Genomic DNA, 17,085 nt, shown 5'->3' on the forward strand with positions numbered 1-17,085 from the left:
GAGGCTGTCTGATCTTTCATCCAGACCACGTTAGGATCCACAACTGCCTCTTCATCATGACCACATTCTAGCCCCACCTCTCCTCCCTCTGTAATGACAGACTGAGCCGGGAGTCAGATAATCAAATCACACAATATTACGAGTCATCTTTTGACCTGCATGGATCCAGTTTCTGTACTCAAAAGTGTGATTCAAGCCACGGAGGAGCAGAAAAGAAAAGAAAAAGAAAGCAAGAAAGAGACAAATAAATTCTCAGTCCTGCTCAATTTTTCTATATATTTTTTGTACGTCTATCTCCCGTACACATACTCTTTCCACTTATTTTTCTCTTTCTGTAGCTGTGACCGTCTCCCTTCATGTGGTAAGGGACTGTTAATGAATGCGGATGAGCACGTGGGAAATGTGTGGGTTTCCATCACAGCTCTCTCTCTCTCTCTGAGTGACAGAAGCTCGACAAGGCTTTGGAGGCTGGCTTAAGAGTTAAGGAAAGCAAACAAGGAACAGCTTTTTTCCAGATGGCCAATGCAAAATAGAGCAGAATAGACTCTGCACGTTTGTGGAGGCAGCACCTGCCTGAAGTACAGCAAGTCATTTTGAGCACAACTGCTATTGTCTGATGGAAAACGGTCTATCTGAATAAAATAAGAAAAGAAAAAAACTCACAGGATCTAACTTGGTCTGTTGGATTTGTAATGGGCCTCGCTGTTGGTCACAGCGCTCAGTCTGTGTTTGCAAATGTGACAAATACAAGGGAGAAACATTCCTATCAAAGCTATCAGGCCTGAAGCACGAAGAGGATAGAGCAAATGTTTATTTTGTGATTCTTCCTGGTTTGCTAAGGCTGCTCCCATCAACCTCTGCTCTAATCTGTGAGTATCTGGTATGCACTCCAAACTAAATTGCTGTTTATTCTATTCTGCGGGTGTGAAAGCCCCAGCCTGCCGCTGAATGCTATCGGGGGAATGAGGGTCCCAGGATGCTCAACCATGCTGCTGACACAACACTTTTCCTGAAAGACCCGCCGCTTGATTTACCCAAGCAAAATGTCACGGTAATTGTGAAGATTTATATCAATGGGAAAGAGCTGACGAGGTCCCACAGCTATCAGATCTGACAGACTTAATATGTGCTCAAATGTTGCCTGCCACACTGAAGGCTTGCAGGTTGACCAATTTTACCCGGAATGCTCCACCTCCAGATCGTATTGACTTCTGTAAATTGGGTGTGAAGTGGAACTTTTAGGTTGCGAAATTGTGTTTTTAATAATCTTGATTCACAACAAATCATTTTGTATCAGCTTTTGCTTTGTAAACCATCTGAGGCGATGAGGAAACAAAGGAAAGACTGGCAGGTGGTTCGTATAAATAGGCTGAACACAGGTGCGCTTTGATGCTGTATCCTTCGCTCCCTGTCACATGACATGTTAAGATAGAATTAAACAGGCATTGTGTGTCTTGAAACAAATGAACAGGTGGCGTGCTGCAAAGATACTGTCAGCTAGTGCAGGGTGTCAGAAAAGCACTGCGTTAGGCAACACTTCACAATTATGTACACAAAATACTGAGGTTCCAAGTAGCGAGTTAACTCTGAATCAGTTAATCACAAATATAAACTACTATTATTTTGTTATTGCTGAACTATTAGTTGCCATTTTCCAACCTTTATTTAAACAGAATTTAATGAGAGCAGTTCACTGTTTCTTATTGTAATGGACCATTTACAATTGCATGTGGTAGGATTCATAACGGATCTGTAAATCTGTAGATCTGGTTTTACATGGTTGTTGACATTGGACACCCAGCAGTAACTCACAGAAAAGCCAAACATAAGAGAAAGATAAATTGAAACATCAGTCCAGTACCTTAAATGCCAATGTTCAGTGTCAATGCAGGAAGTAGTGTGCCGTAGTGCGTCAGACTTTCACGAGGGAGACTTGAGTTCGAGTCCTGTGGCAGACCTGAAATTATCAAATGTAACCACAATCATTCCCCTAACCAATTGATTAGTGCCTAACCCTAACCTTGCTTTAGTTGTACTATCTCTCACCTGGACTGCAATGTCCAGAGATTTAAAACTTTGAAAAAACATGTTGGCATTGAACTAAATTCAGAACCGTCCAATATTTACGTTCTTGTCAGTGATAGAGTTAAAAAAAAAGACAATCCTGACTGGTGTGATTTTAGTTGTGTAACTGTTTTGAACACCTGAGAAGGTAAATTACAGAAAGCAGCAGGGCATCGTGATGTACCGTGCCAGCATCACCTGCTGGCCATGAATCCTGCCCTTGACCTTCATCATATGTCATTATCAGAATCTCTCTCTCCCAGCCTCTTCTGTCTAACTTACTTACAGATGAATCGTAGCGCAAAGTAGTCAATCAGCCTGCACGTTCAGGGACTGGAAACAAACCTTTCAAAATGGCATGTTAATATAACTAAAAAGCTAAAAGAAATAGCAATGGTTCACCTAAAGCTGAATAATATAAACCTAAACTTACCAAACAAAAAATGGAACGAGGTTAACATCTCCACTGCAGCTCTGACCAAAGGCAAAAATAACTGCAGGTGTGATAACACCTTCCCTGAGTCACAGCGACATTTTCAAAAACTGTTAATGGTACTGCACACCAGAGAAGGCTGGTCCAGAGAAGACAGAGGAGGTTGCACCTCCTTTATTTTTGAGTGACAAGAGTTTAAAAGTTATTTGTCTAAATAAATGTTTAAAACATATTTTTTCTCTTTTCTTTGGAAAAATGATTGAAATTCTGATTTAAATGCTTCAACAGCGACACCTGTAGGACAGGCAAAAAAGTGGTGGTGGGGGGCAAAGGAGGATGAACTCCAGCTGTCCTCACTCCAGGTGGGACCTCATCTGTCAATTAAATGTGATCCATTTTCATGCTAATCTTTGATTGGTCAAAACACTTAAAATGTCCTCTCTTGCATCGTTGCCAATCAACAACCAGAAAAAATACCATATTATAGAATCAATTATAACATGCAAAATCCAAACAAGTAGTAAAAAATCCATTTTCCTTAGGCCTATAGAGTCAAATTCCCTTTCTAAGTCAAGTGATAGCTAGTTGTGTTAGCCAATGCAACAACCTTTTTGGACTTTTTTCGACATACTATACTTTTTGTTATAAAATACTGGAGGGGATCTATAAAACTTCTGTCCTCAGATTATAGTCATTCATTTCTCTTTTACGTATATGAGAACATTTGCAATTTATTTTCATTCTATGAGGTTGGATCTTTCGTTATGCTGCTATTCATTCATCTCAGCTCTTGTTTACTGTAGCCGTTTGTTGCAGAGTGTGCAGACTGACTGACTGGGGAACGAAAGCAGGTTCTTGAACTGCTTTTGATACTTCAGAAAATATAGATAAAAACATCAGCATCTGTACTATGTGGATACATTTCTTTATTTTTTCCACATGCAAACTTTGTGACCTCCAAGCAGGAATCTTTTGAATCACTACAATATTTTCATCCAAGTAGAGTATGTAATTTATTCAACAGCTTTGTCTTTCAGTCTGAATCCATTCATGGCCTCCCACCTTTGAAATGGGAGCAGGCAGGCGGGGGAGACATCTGCCTTGCTTTTAATGGGTATCGCAAATGTTTCAGTAATTCCACTCCACCTGAAACTTCCCTCCCCTTCAGCACACTCCCAAATTACAGCACTGGAATGACGCGGGGACTCTTAGCCCTGCAGTACGTTGGTATTTTCCCCAGCAAAGAGGATCGGAAAGATTCCTCCTGTGGGCTTGCATCATGGAGGCCAGCAGTAAATCCAGCAGTCAACAGATTCTGTGGAAAGATGTGAGTCCAATTTTCTTCTTTTAATGTTTGATTGTAATTGCAAAAAAATAAAATGTAAAATAAATTCTAACATTTAGTGTCTTCATGAACACTGTGCAGCATTTTAGGTCACTACAGTGTCAAGAAAGTGAGAGCTCCCTTTAACTTTTACAGCTCAATAAATGATGTGTAAGTGGCAGCAATGGTGGTTTAAAAGTGGGGAGGGGGATCCTGTGATATTTTAGTGTAAGCTTGAAGTAAAATGTTAGAATTTCTCTTTTTAGAAATCAAAAAGTAGCTGCTGCTTGATCTCTTGCTCAGTGATCCGAGTTTTCTCAGAATAGTAATTTCTCAATCTAATTCCTTTTGGCTTTTCACTTTGGCTTCCTGTCTTTATTTCCACTCTTATATTCGGTCTCACCTGAACCATTGCATTTGCTTTATATCTGAAATATCCTTCCTTCTCACATGCAAGCAGCGTTCAAATATACAAGTTAAGTACCTCCACAGCACAGCTTATCTTTTTATATGTACTGTATATGAAAGAAAAAACGTTTAACATCCATCAAAGAAAAGACAAGTATTCCTACATACCCATTATGACTACACTGACTACAATGATGATGATGATTAAGAAATCCCCTGTTGCTTCATATTTCAGAATAGTTTTCACAGGAATTTAAATGCTTATATGAGCATACAGTGTGATAAACCACTGCCTCGGCTTGTTGGTTATGTAGGCTACTTCTGTTTTTTTTTCTCTTGAGGAAGTGCCTCCTCCCTGCATGATAACAGCAGGGGGCTCCAGGCACTCTTCCTCACAAAGCCCAAGAGGAATTGACTGGCTGATTCTGAACTCCTAAACCTTTAAACACCAGTTGGCGAGTGCTATGCTCTCAGACTGCTCTCTCTGTCTCCATCCATGCCTTTATTTCTGTCTGTCTGTCTGTCTGTCTCTCAATCCCACCTTCTTCCTCTGAGTATTCAAGATTCAAAGCACAGGCAGGGAGAGAGGTTTGTCCTCTGGTTAAGTTTCCACTGCTTATGCAACCTGCCACAGGAGAGCAGAGATTTCAGCCATTATTTTTTTTTTCCTTCACTCTAAAAAATTCACAATAAAAGGAATTTCTGGCCCTCAGCCTGTTGGACTCTGTTTTTCATTATGACTTCGGTTCGTCTCTAAAATGGCAAATAAAGAATGGTAACAATATTAGAATTCTTTAATTGCAAAGGTTTAGTTTCTGTTTTTAGGGGCCTATCTCGAATAATATGTCCTCTGTCCTTCCCCAAAGACGTGCTGCTAATGGATTTACCAATCAGAAATTCAATCCAACAAGCACACAGTATAACTGTATGTCATTATTGCTGTATGCCATTTCCTCACGGACATCACGACACCTAAAATAAGTTATAAAAAGGCTATGTGAAATGTATTTTTCAGGACTATTTGGGATAGTTATTTTAACATTATACAATTCAAAATGTCAGAAAAAAACATACACCTATTATTTTAAAATGATTCCTACATATTATTTTAAGACTAACCTGTTAAAGTTCAGCCCAATCTACTGTAACAGCCTCGGCCACAATAGAAAACCAAAGCTGCTTTGTGTCATTTAAAAAAGACACAAAGATAAGCAACACCAATTTTGCTAATTGAAGTTGGTTCCATTTTTTTTAATTTTACATATCTCCTTTTCTGTTGTCCTCTGAGACTTTCAAAAGGGTCCAGTGTGAATGAGAAGCTTTCATTTCTCCCTGCTGGAGCTCCGGGGGAACAAAAGCCTGTCTTTATTAATTTGTGGCCTTGAGCCTGGGGAGTTAACTACAGCGGGCAGAGTTTTCATTCGAGGAAAAGTTTAATAAAGGTAACCTTTCTGTGGCACTTGTGGCAGTCTGTCCTTCCCTGCACTTGGCATGGGGATGGTTATATTTTTGTCATTAGTAGCCTCATTGGTGGATACATTTTGCACGACAGACCAATTCAAAATGCATATCTTTGTATTAAATGCAAAACTGATAAAAAGAAAAGGAAAATAAAAAGGAGGACATATAAATCCAGACTTAAAAATGACAAATTAAAGCAACAGTTGGACATTTTGGGAAATAAGCGTATAAGCTTTCTTGCTGAGAATTAGATTAGAGGATTGATACCACTCTCATATATCTTCGTTAAATAGAGTCATGAAGTGGGAGGGGGGAATATTTCAGGCGTCTCTTCTTCCGAATGTATTGTAAAAGCCCATAGTGATCCCATAGTGATACATGATAGTTGGAGCACTTGTACAGGTTGGATGGACATGAAACTCTCCCAGTTAAATCATCAGTACGTACAACTACATCATAAAATGTATTTTTCTTTGATTGAAAAAAAAAACAATATTCAAAAGAACAAACCTACATAGGTACTTACAAACTTTGGGGAAGAAGTCAACTTAAACTCCCACGTTGCAATTCAGCATAATGCCTTTAATCACATATCTTAAAAACTTGTTAAGCTCCCGGCTAATGGGAGAGACCTAAAGATTACGCAATCTTCCGCTTAAATCGATTACATTTTTGGATGAATACTACTGTTGTATGCACAACTGGTTACCATTACAATCATATTACCCTGGAGAATTCTTGGTTTCTATGAGAGCCAAGTCTTACAAAACATAGTGTACTGAAGATATTATTGGAAAAAATAAAGATGAAATGGAAATACAGAGTGGGGGAAAACATTTCCCCCATCAGGAGCTCCTCTCCCTTCGCAACTGTTTTAGTTTAGCATCTGCAAAGCTAAATAATTAACACGTCATATCTTGTTTCTTCAAGCCCTACAAAAGTCAAAGAGAACAAAATGGGGTTTGACAGGGGATTATGTGAGGTAACCAACCACATATTGTTAAACAAAGGAGACATAATGTAGCAGATATGATAACATATAACAGAATGGTATCGATCTAACTCTTGACAAAAGGGCAAAAAAGCGTATTTCCCAAAATGTTTAACTATTCTAGTTCTATTAACTTAAACATATACTTCTGTGAGGTATGTTGTTATGGTAGTTTGAGCCATTTATACAGCAGACATATACAATGTATATATGCACCATATATAATATTGGACCGATATTGTTTGCAGGTTGAGATGGAAAAAGAGAAGAAGACCAAGTACCACGCTTACCAGCGAGTGGCTCTGGTTCTGGCTCTGGTCTTCCTTGTTTTGGCTCTCTGTGTTTTCAGCCTGAGATATCTGTGGAGCCCCAGTCCAGGGAAGGTAAGACTAACTATCACCTAATTGTTTTCTTGTCATCAGCCTTATTTCCACTGTCTGTTGTAAGTGTGTTCCTCGGATGAAAGCCACATCAGCAGATCATACAGGTTCTCTCAAAGAAAAAACGAATTACACGAATAAGGAAATGGACAGTCACACAAAGAGCCAAAGGCAGTCTCTGAAGTCTATCGTATTCTGCTAGATTAAAAGATGTGTGGGCTATGGAAAAGACAGCCGTGTTTTGCTCTGCTCGTGTTTTGGCTGTCAGATCTGTAATTTCATGAATTCTTGTACCAAACCACAAACCGCGTTTTACTGCTGCAAATGTTGGCCTGTGGCATTTATCTACTTTCTGCTCACATTGTAAACATCTTCTCACAATGACTGATCCTGATAACTCAAAGCTGACCTTAATTGCTGTTGACCAGAGTGGCTGCCGCAGGACTGGAACCTCTTGGCAATGTAATTGGGATAAACACTTGTCCTGGACATTCATCTCGTGAAATCCAATTCAATCGCACTTGATGGAGAACGTTTTCGCTTGGCTCCTTTCCCCTGATTTACCCAAGGGGCCCAAAAAAAAGCTAATTTACACAAGCCAGGGGGAAAAAGGCATCAATAATTTCACAACCAGATATTGGAAGCTCTATAAGTTCCAAATGAGAGAAAATGAAGACTACGGAATGATAGGTAAAATTGAGGACGTACCGTATATATTTCAAATCTGAATGCATAACTCTGCTTTGTGTGTACTGTTCATGCCATGAGGTGAACAGAGGGAAATGTACTGCACAGGATGTCCCTTTGTGTTATACCAACATCTTTGTAATGCCTCTAACAAGTATTAATTCAAAAACCCTCTGCCACCATTCTGCTTCCATTAAGATACACATTTCAAGTACTGACAGTCTCTTCTACACTCAGGTTAACCAAGGTTCATCTGCACTTCCTGTGTAGCCGGTATTGTCCATGTTCTCTCCTTTCAACATAGATATGAATCACCTTTGAGCCATCTCCTTTGTCCTTGTTAAATATTTCATGCCGGAGGTAGAGCAGTCATTATTTCTATTTTAATAAGCTGTGATCATTCTCACGTGGTACAAAATATGTTGATGGCAGAGGTTGCCCAGGTGATGAATATCAAACCTGCAGACCCTGGGTTTTGCTTTAATGGGGTCTTGAGGGGGAGGCGAATTCTCTGGCCTCCCCATCAGTGAGTGAGATGGAGCCACTTCAAAGGAGAATCACCTGTCTGTCAGATGAGAAGGAGGCTCCCTCACATACAGCAGGACAGTAAAAGTCAACAATGTATCCTGAGAAAAGCTTTCTGGAGACAACTCCGAAGGCAAAGAGATGGATTGATACACTGATGGATGGATGGATGGATTCGCTCTCCTGCATCAACGTGGCAGCTTGTTTGGTAAACTGGTATTGGGTGCAATGCAGCAGGACACTTTACTAGCTATAGCTAATCCTGAGCAGCATCTGGCAAAATGAATAGACTCTGGCCAGCAGAGCAAAATCATTTATTTTAGGAAACAGGTGAGTGGCGGTTGTTTTTTTTATTTGAGCACAAAGATGAGCATTCTGGTGATAACTCAAATTCAAAATGAATTAAAGTAAAGTGCTTCATTTAGAGTCCTTGAACATACGGAATATATTAGGATTAATACAACAAGGACATACAGAGTCATACATAGGTAACCATGGTTATAATGATTATAATTACTCTGCCCAGCTCTAGGCTGCCCAGAAACATGCTCAAATCAAGATTTACCATGTATGCATGTTCCTTATAAAACATGATGTATTGTATAGAGTCCAACTCCCCTAGTTGACTTAAGTACTTTTTAAAACTGCACAAATCAATATTTCTATCTATATGAACAATGCGTCAAATGAGTATGCGTAGTGGGAAGTCATTTGTAGTGACAAACACACTGAAAATATCCAATTCTACAACAGAGCAATTGTTACTGTTTTTCAGCTCATTGGTTTGGTTTTACGGTGCACAACTTTACCGTTTTGGCTCTCAAAAGCATCGTTTCCAGCTGCAGCAGACAGCTGTTTTCATTAAAAAGCTCTGATAAACTCACTGTACACTATCTGCTGATCACTAAGAGGCTGACAGACGAAGTTAGCTGGTGAAGATTTTGGTACATTTAGCAGCCAAAGAGCTCGGTATTTCCCCAAGGAGTTGTTGTAGACAGAAGCAGAGCTACAAAGGAGGGTGCATATGGGACTGACATTCGCAGGTGGACAGAAATGCATCTCCAAATGAATGTTAAATTGCCATCGAAACCTAATAAGATGATAATCTTTTGCTGTTTCTACAGCCTATTTTCCAGAATTTGAATTCATGCCGGTTTAAGACACATATGGAATATTTAAGGTGGAGAGGTTGTGTCTTCCCTCAAAGAGCCTTGGTTACATATGTAACATGTGTTAACGCACCATCACTATTATAGTACAAAAGTGAATTGTCAATTAGTCAGTTGATGAAAACTTGTACTCTTGCTTTCCTAAACTCCTAATACGGAGAAAAGAAAATAGCGTGTTGTGTTAATTACCACATTTTAGAGTGAGCACACAACTGGGGTGTGATAATCATTGCAAAAGAAATGAGTGTGTAGGAACAGATTCACAAGTGAAAAACAAGTTTATAGAGAAAGTTCCTCATGTGGTCCCTGCTCAGTTTGAAATCTGCTCTTCCTCCAGCTGTTTTGACAGATTCTGAACATTATGAACCTGAGACTGTGAAGTGCAAACATCCTTTTCACAGTTCAAAAACGAAAGAGGCACTGGAGCACACTATGAAGTACTCAGTGTTACTTAAAAAGGTGGTGTTGATCAGTTTGCCGCTTTACTTCCAAGACTTTGTGTGAAGGATCGAAACCGACAAATCTGAGAATTAACAGCTTTGGAGATAAGCAGAGGAAACCTTAATGCTGACTTAGATTTAATTACAAAAAACATTGATTACAAAATGTATTCTGCTGCTAAAAATCGGTTCTTGCGCGCTCTCAAAACGCGAATTGCATATTGACGAATGCTTAAATTACTTTTGTGCCCAGTCAACAGTTTAACTCATGTACTTGCACTAAACAATTACTACTAGCCATCACTCAAAGAAAAGAAACACACAAATTGCATATCACACATTACATAGAGCTTTGAGTTCAGCATTTCTAATTAAAAGTTGAAACCGCAGCACGACTTCAGCCACGAATGCCTTCTCACAGTTTACAGAAGCAACGTGACCTCATGCACCCACCTTTTTTACAAATAACCACGGAAAGGTAATTTGCTCTGTGCATTGTATTTCAATATGACACGATAACCGCTTGGGATCTTCTTTTAATTACCTGAAAACATATGTTGTTACACAGGCCTGGGGAAGATAGTTTGCCATCACTTTCTCTGCCGGTGTATGTGTGTGTGTGTGTGTGTGTGTGTGTGTGTGTGTGTGTGCGCGCGCGCGCGTGCGTGCGTGCGTGCGTGCGTGCGTGCGTGTGTGTGTGTGTGCGTGGTTGTGCTTGGGTGGGTGTGCATTGTGTGTTCCAGTGTGTAGATTAGGTGCCTCTGCATTCTCTTTTGGCTTACGGCAAATTTCTGTTTACTATGTGCTCGTTATTGTTCTGGGCCACAAGTCTCACTGGGGGATTTTGCCTCCTTGTAAATTAATCCTCTGTTATTACCAGTTTACTTCAGCAACTCCGTGAAAATGGAATCTGGCTGGTGAATCCAAGAGAAAAGTGAGAATAGTTTGCCTTGAAAAAATTACTTTTAAAAATCGTAAAGAATAACATCTAGACGATGAAGCCTGCTGTGTGTGTGTGTGTGTGTCTGTAGTGCACAGAATCCAAAATCTAAATGTTCATATTATTAGATTTGACATATTCGGTGCCATTATTAATTCATGAACCACTTTGAGCGAGATTATCTGCAAACCAGCAGCCAGGCAACAGAGTAAATGTGAACCTGTAAACATTGTAAACCATTTTTTCCCCCCTGTGGAATATTGAAGAGCTCACAGGTGTTGTTGGTCTGTTTGGCAAAACTGCCTGTGAAATACATGAATGTCAGACCTGAGGAAAGTGCTCCATTATTCAAGCTGGAATTGCATTGCTCACCTTGATGCCTTTCCCTCTCCGGGCCCAAGGTAGCTGCTGAGTTGTCGCTCCTGATGGTCTCTTAAATGCCTCACTGTCAGGACCGGCTTCTTTAATGAACACTGCTGCGCCTGCTGCTTTCCGCTGGTCACAGGTGTATGGCTTTTCAAGGCCGAGCACCCCTTTGTTTGTTTATTGCTAGTAGGCTGTGTATACCCAACTGTCCCCTCAGTGTCCAGATGTCAACATGCAACAGGGGAGAGAGACACAAGATTTGATCATGATATGATTCCATTGTCCTTTTTTTTCTTACTTTGTCTCCAAGAACCAAACAAGACAGTGCTGACTTCTCCTTACACTGTTTGTTTACTCAGACCCGTGTAGAGGAATTATTATTCTGGGGAGGCAATAGGGCTTATCTAAACAGCTGGTTTAGCAAGAACTTTTTTTGGGGGGGGCCTGCCCCTCAGTCTGTTATCTTTTCTGATTTTACACATCAGGCCTATTCATTCATTAGCAGGCCAGTGTTCACTGGTGTTTCTCCCTGGCTGTTAAATTAGGCCGCTACGAGTTCCCTCCTAAATGGATGTATTATGCCGTCGACTCGGGGAGCAGTCAGGAGGGAGGGAGGGGATGCAGACGGGGAAGAACAAAAGAGAGTTGTTTTAAAATGTTGCCAGTGGAGTGCCTGAGGTAGGAAGGCTTCATGGCGGTTGTGGCACATTGCCTTCTTCTGGGACGGTGACTGCTACAGAGAGCGTGACAGCACTGCAAAGCCCACCGGGAGTTATTTATTGTTCCATACAGCACTTTAGTGCATCTGTGATTCTCTTTTTAGAAGCTAGAATAATGTGGGTGTAGAAAAGATCAGCATCTTAATTGCCTGTACTTCATTTTGCCAATCCACCAGCAGCTCATGTGCAGCATGTTGTATGTAGTGTGGTGGGTAAACAGACACAAATGCTTGCCTTTTTTTTTTTCTTCCAGACTTTTTTCATTTGTCTTTCCTCTCTCTTCTCTCACCATTGTGACTGCCAAGAAGACTCCTCTGCTCTGTTGTACAATTTAGAATGTGATTGAGCTTTCACATCCACTTTCACTCGCCCAGTAAGTCTGCACCGCTTATAGCCTCAGCGTGCATTCACTGCCGCAATGCTGAGGCAGAGAAGTGAAGAGCAGAAATACTCTGTTCATCTGTACCCTCTCAGTGTATTTGAAGTTATACATCAGATATTTTGTTATTATGTCGGTATACAGTATACTCTGGTGGATCATGATTTTAGAAATTTGTAAATCTCTATTCCCCCAAAAAAATCTGTTATGTCAGAGGGCTTGGTTATATACCAGCCACCATTTAATGGGTTGCATTGACTTTTTGCGAGTTTGCGCCGTTAGTCACCTTGCTCAATATGTAAGGAGAGGAGAGGCATCTACATCATCCCTTCAGGTTTGTCTGGTGCTCAGTCTAACACTTCATGTTGAATAACCTTAGCTGATTAGTCTTTTTTTATGCAAGAACCTTAGAACTTGTAACAGCTCTAAAAGTTGGAATGTTAGCTAATTATAATGACAGCATCCAGACCTGCTAGGCTTATTAGACCTCTTTTTTTGGTGAAATAAACATAAACAGCAAAAGAATAACACACTTTTAGAGCGAGATCTATCATCCAGTGAAACTTCAAGTGTTTACTCAGGAAATGAGCAAAGTAAGCCAGACAGCTTAGTTTTTAGAGCTATAATGAACCTCATTAATGATGATGTATTCATTCCAGATGTTAGGAATCCATAAGTCAAGGAATGAAAAATGATTAGCTAACATACTGGATAATGCAGCAAGTGGGCTGACCTACTGAGACGTACTGATGGTATCACTTCAATTTCTCGTGACAGTTTGAAAAAGGAAAAATAAAGGATGTGTCACTATCAGAGGGCTCTAAAATAGGACTTTAATATTTTAAAGTTTTCTTGTGAAGACATACATGAATGTAAAGTTATTTTTGTTATTGTGCTGGTAAACTCTACAGGGCACCTTATGTAAGTAATTCACAATTGCAAACGATAAATTGTTACGGCTAAGTTAGAAAGGCTGTAAAGATTCAGAGTAGCTAGACTTATTCAAAGCAAAACAACATGTTAAGTACAAGTTGGACAGATCATTGACCACGAAGAATGGAAAAAATGGTGATGCTCATAAAGCAAAAATGTCAATATTGTCAAGACCGGCCCCGCGTACGTGCAAGGGACGAGCAAACAAGGCACAAGAGGCCGTCACAGTATAGGAAGGTGGTCTTTTTTTCTAAAAACTTCTCCATTATGGCATAGAGGAATTGTTCATTCATACAGAAACTAATAAGAACATGCATAAAATATCAAAGCAATGAAATATCTATTAATAAAGAAATTAAAAACTATTATACAGTTTACTTATCCAGTGATTCATGTAAAGCACTTTTAGAGGTGTAAACTGGTAAAGACACACACATACCTTGTGTTAGGATGTTAAAACTCCAGTCCTGGTGTAAAAATGTATTTCTCAGTAAGAATTAATTTTGATATTAATATGTAGTGTACGACAGCATCGTTGTTAATTAAATCCTGCAACATTTCACCCAGGCTATTATTTGTTCCCGCCAGACAGCTAATGAGCCCCACATTATCTCAGCGAGAGACAAAAGCCCAGAGGACACACTGTACTCTAAGGAGTCTGAGACCCCTTGTGTAACTGGTTAGAAGAAAGCTGCGCTTCAGCGCTCACAGTGAGCAGAAAAATCAAAAACAACCATCATCCTCCTCCTATATTTAACACAAATTTAACCTTTCCATTTCATCCATTCACGTTGTAGCTACTAAGGCAGGTCAGTGGGTCAGTCCCGCTGCCACCATGGATACCAGGAAAAGGATCTTGACAAGCTTTATCACCGACAGATGACAAGGTGAAGTACATTTTCTGGGCAAATGAGACACAGCAGCCGTGCAGCAGCTGTCATCCATCATACTTGTGATGAGTGCTGGATAACTACACATCCACCACACTGTATGAAAAGGAAAAATCACTATACTTTGTACATTCAGATGCTTCAAAATATGAGGCATTTTAAATAGGGTTAGGGTTAGGGTAAGGGTTGACTCTTTAGGCATCTATCGACATCAAAAAATCATGACCACATACTGTGTGTCAAACACAGAGACACAAAGGAGAACAAGTTGAACTAACAACATGGACACACATCATGTACATTAGTGTCAATACTGCTAATGAGCATGGAACATTAGTAGCACTGACTAATCGTTTCTGTAATGTATGGCGTTTAAACAGTCCAAGTATTTGCAAACAAAGTTACGAAACTCTTAAAACCCAATGCAAAAATAAATGCAGATTGATTTGCATCTGTAAATCTCTCTCTGTAAGTCTTTATCACCTGTTGACAACAAAACATTTAAATGGCAAAAAGCCAAAATTCCCACTTCTGGATTCAAAACCGTAGTCGCCAAACCAATGGGTGACGTCACTGTGACTAAGTTGACTTATATACAGTCTATGGAAAATACTGTTTTGATGCGTAAAAGCTATGTAACCGAATCACTGAATCAGTAACATGGAGTGCTGACAACACAAACTCAATTATATTGCTCCATTAGTCAAAAACCTGTCTTAGAAATGATGTGTATATATAACAATAAATCTATTAGGGAAACGTAGATCTTATGTAGTCAAAGGTGCACCCTACATCCACCTCATACAGACAAATACAGTAAATCTCATGGTAGCTAATAAGCTGTCAACTCTAATCTTTGCAAAAAAGGACTTAATTAGTCTCTAAGTAGATCAATAAGTCTCTTCAGTTTCCAACCCTTGACCTCAACTGGACACTAACTGGTTGTTAATGGAAGTGACATTGGCTAATCAGCGAGGAGGGTGTTAAATGTGTAAACTAAAAAACCTTTTGGCCTCACATGACATTGAGAGAAAACCTGCTCATTTACCTCATTCTGAGAGAAGAAGAAAAGGCCTATTGTCAGCTCCCTCTCTTAATGTTTTACTCCCAACCAGTGGCAGAAATACATTAATTAGCTCCTTCAAAGTGCTTCATTTGCATGTCTTTCATTAGTGGCTGACCGTGGTGGATCATGTAGGTTTCCTAATAACTGAAAAACAGAGTCAAATTGTTTTAATAGCATGAGACAATGTTCAGCTGTAAAGACGGCCCCAGACCATTGGGAGCATAATGTGTTGTATTCTCCCATTGGGTCTTCAAAGTATTTTTCAGTGTTATTAAAAAGAGCAGCACTGACATGCAACCCACACAGGGGCCATGGCAACAGACCAAGAGCTTCTCATCAGTACCAATAGTCCCAGTGTGATAGCCCAGTGTCTCTGCATTGGACTATCACTCCCTCTTTTATTGTGTCTTCAAGGCGTAATGGCGTAAACAATGTTTGAACAATTATGAGCCTGTATGTCTTCCAGAAGCTGTTAGGAATTGTTCTAAAGGTCTACCTTGTTACCGGCATCGCTGGCTTGTTCTACATGTTATCAGGCACAGACAAAGTAGTGGCGGGATATCATGCGTGTTATGATAAAAGAAGAGAGGTGCTTGCGCTCTTGTTGTAGCGATTCGGACTTTGATCATCAAAACTAAACCGTGGAAGTCTGCAGAAGCAGCCGTTATTGTTATTTGTAGCTGAAACGGCGTCTTGGCATTTTTGCAGTAAGCTGAACGTAGACCGGCTTTTATTGCTTTCCATACACATTTCTTTTTGTATTTCTTGGCACGCAAATAATGCACTTCACATACTGCTGATAAATAGCAAGGCAACTATCTATTGTCATCTGTTGGTAAATTGCCAGGGAATTTAAAATGTGTCACATTCCCAATATTGAGTAAACCCGAGCAAATGGAAAGCATGTTTGCCCTTTTGAACCATCAGAAGTTCAGCCTTCATTGACTTTTTACAAAATGCTTCTTGGACTTTTTTTTCCTTTAGTGGCTTCAAAACTTTCCGATTGCGGTGAATGCCATTCATCTGCCCAAATTTCGCCTCGCGTCTAAATGCTCCAAATTGCAGCCTTACAGCTAACACAAGCTGTTTCTTAAATGCCACTTAGCTGCTGGATCCCAGAGTGTGCTCTTGTTGATTTATTAGGAGGTGGAGTGGCTGAAAACCAGCAGAGCGACAAGGAGACGGATCCACTGGAGGTCATTCACCTTGTGACTGGCTGCCTCATACTTCAGTGGCTTGCAGTTACTGCTTGCAGTCCTTTGTTGAAGTCTGTGAGATAACAATAAGCAACAGGATTCATTCGGCTGTCCTGATAAGCAGCAGATTGTTCTTCAGCTCGGCACAGGGGTTATAGGCAGGGAAAGGCACAAAGGGAAGATACAACATGGGACAATATGATGACAGGGAGAAAGACAGTCAAAGCCCAGGCCTTTGTGTAGTTTAAATTCTATAAATTGTCTTTACTACTTTCAACTGGTTGTTGATACTGTGGAAACTCTCATGTTGGCTTGTGGTATTTGAGGGATGTTGCATCATTTATTGAGCCCTAAAAAGGTGGTTTCACACCATCTCTAAAGGCCTTGTAAAGTCCCTCTGTTCTCTCTTACAGTTGGCAGGTGAAGATAAAAAAATATATATACTCCTGGCCATTTTGGAGGCCATTTTTTCAACATGTTATTGAGGTGAAGTAAAAAGCCACTATTTCCTCTTTCTTGTTTATCTAGGGTTTGGCTAAATCTTGTTAAGTACAAGGTAGACAGATCTTTGACGGTGCACAAAATGTTGGAAGCAGATCAAACATTGGTTAAATGTATGTTAGCAGCTTTTCATTTTCATCCCAGGTTGATGTCATATTTGCTTGAGCACATAAGTTTGTGCCTTGTAAAGTTATAGCTGCAAAAAACAACAAA

General features: G+C 40.0%; 1 protein-coding gene across 3 annotated transcripts in view; it reads left to right on the plus strand.

Annotated features, from left to right (window-relative positions):
• Positions 1 to 3,776: 3,776 nt before the first annotated feature.
• tnmd (tenomodulin) overlaps positions 3,777 to 17,085 on the plus strand; it is a 43,209-nt gene continuing 29,900 nt past the window's right edge. For all 3 annotated transcript variants that reach the window (XM_076103536.1, XM_076103537.1, XM_076103538.1), the window contains exons 1-2: positions 3,777 to 3,824; positions 6,930 to 7,064. In XM_076103536.1, coding sequence (XP_075959651.1) covers positions 3,777 to 3,824; positions 6,930 to 7,064 — 183 coding nt within the window. The remainder of the gene's footprint in view (positions 3,825 to 6,929; positions 7,065 to 17,085) is intronic.

This window comes from Anarhichas minor, unplaced genomic scaffold (genome assembly GCF_050575085.1).
Source record: "Anarhichas minor isolate MPS153535 unplaced genomic scaffold, ASM5057508v1 ptg000028l, whole genome shotgun sequence".
In the NCBI taxonomy this organism is placed as follows: domain Eukaryota; kingdom Metazoa; phylum Chordata; class Actinopteri; order Perciformes; family Anarhichadidae; genus Anarhichas; species Anarhichas minor.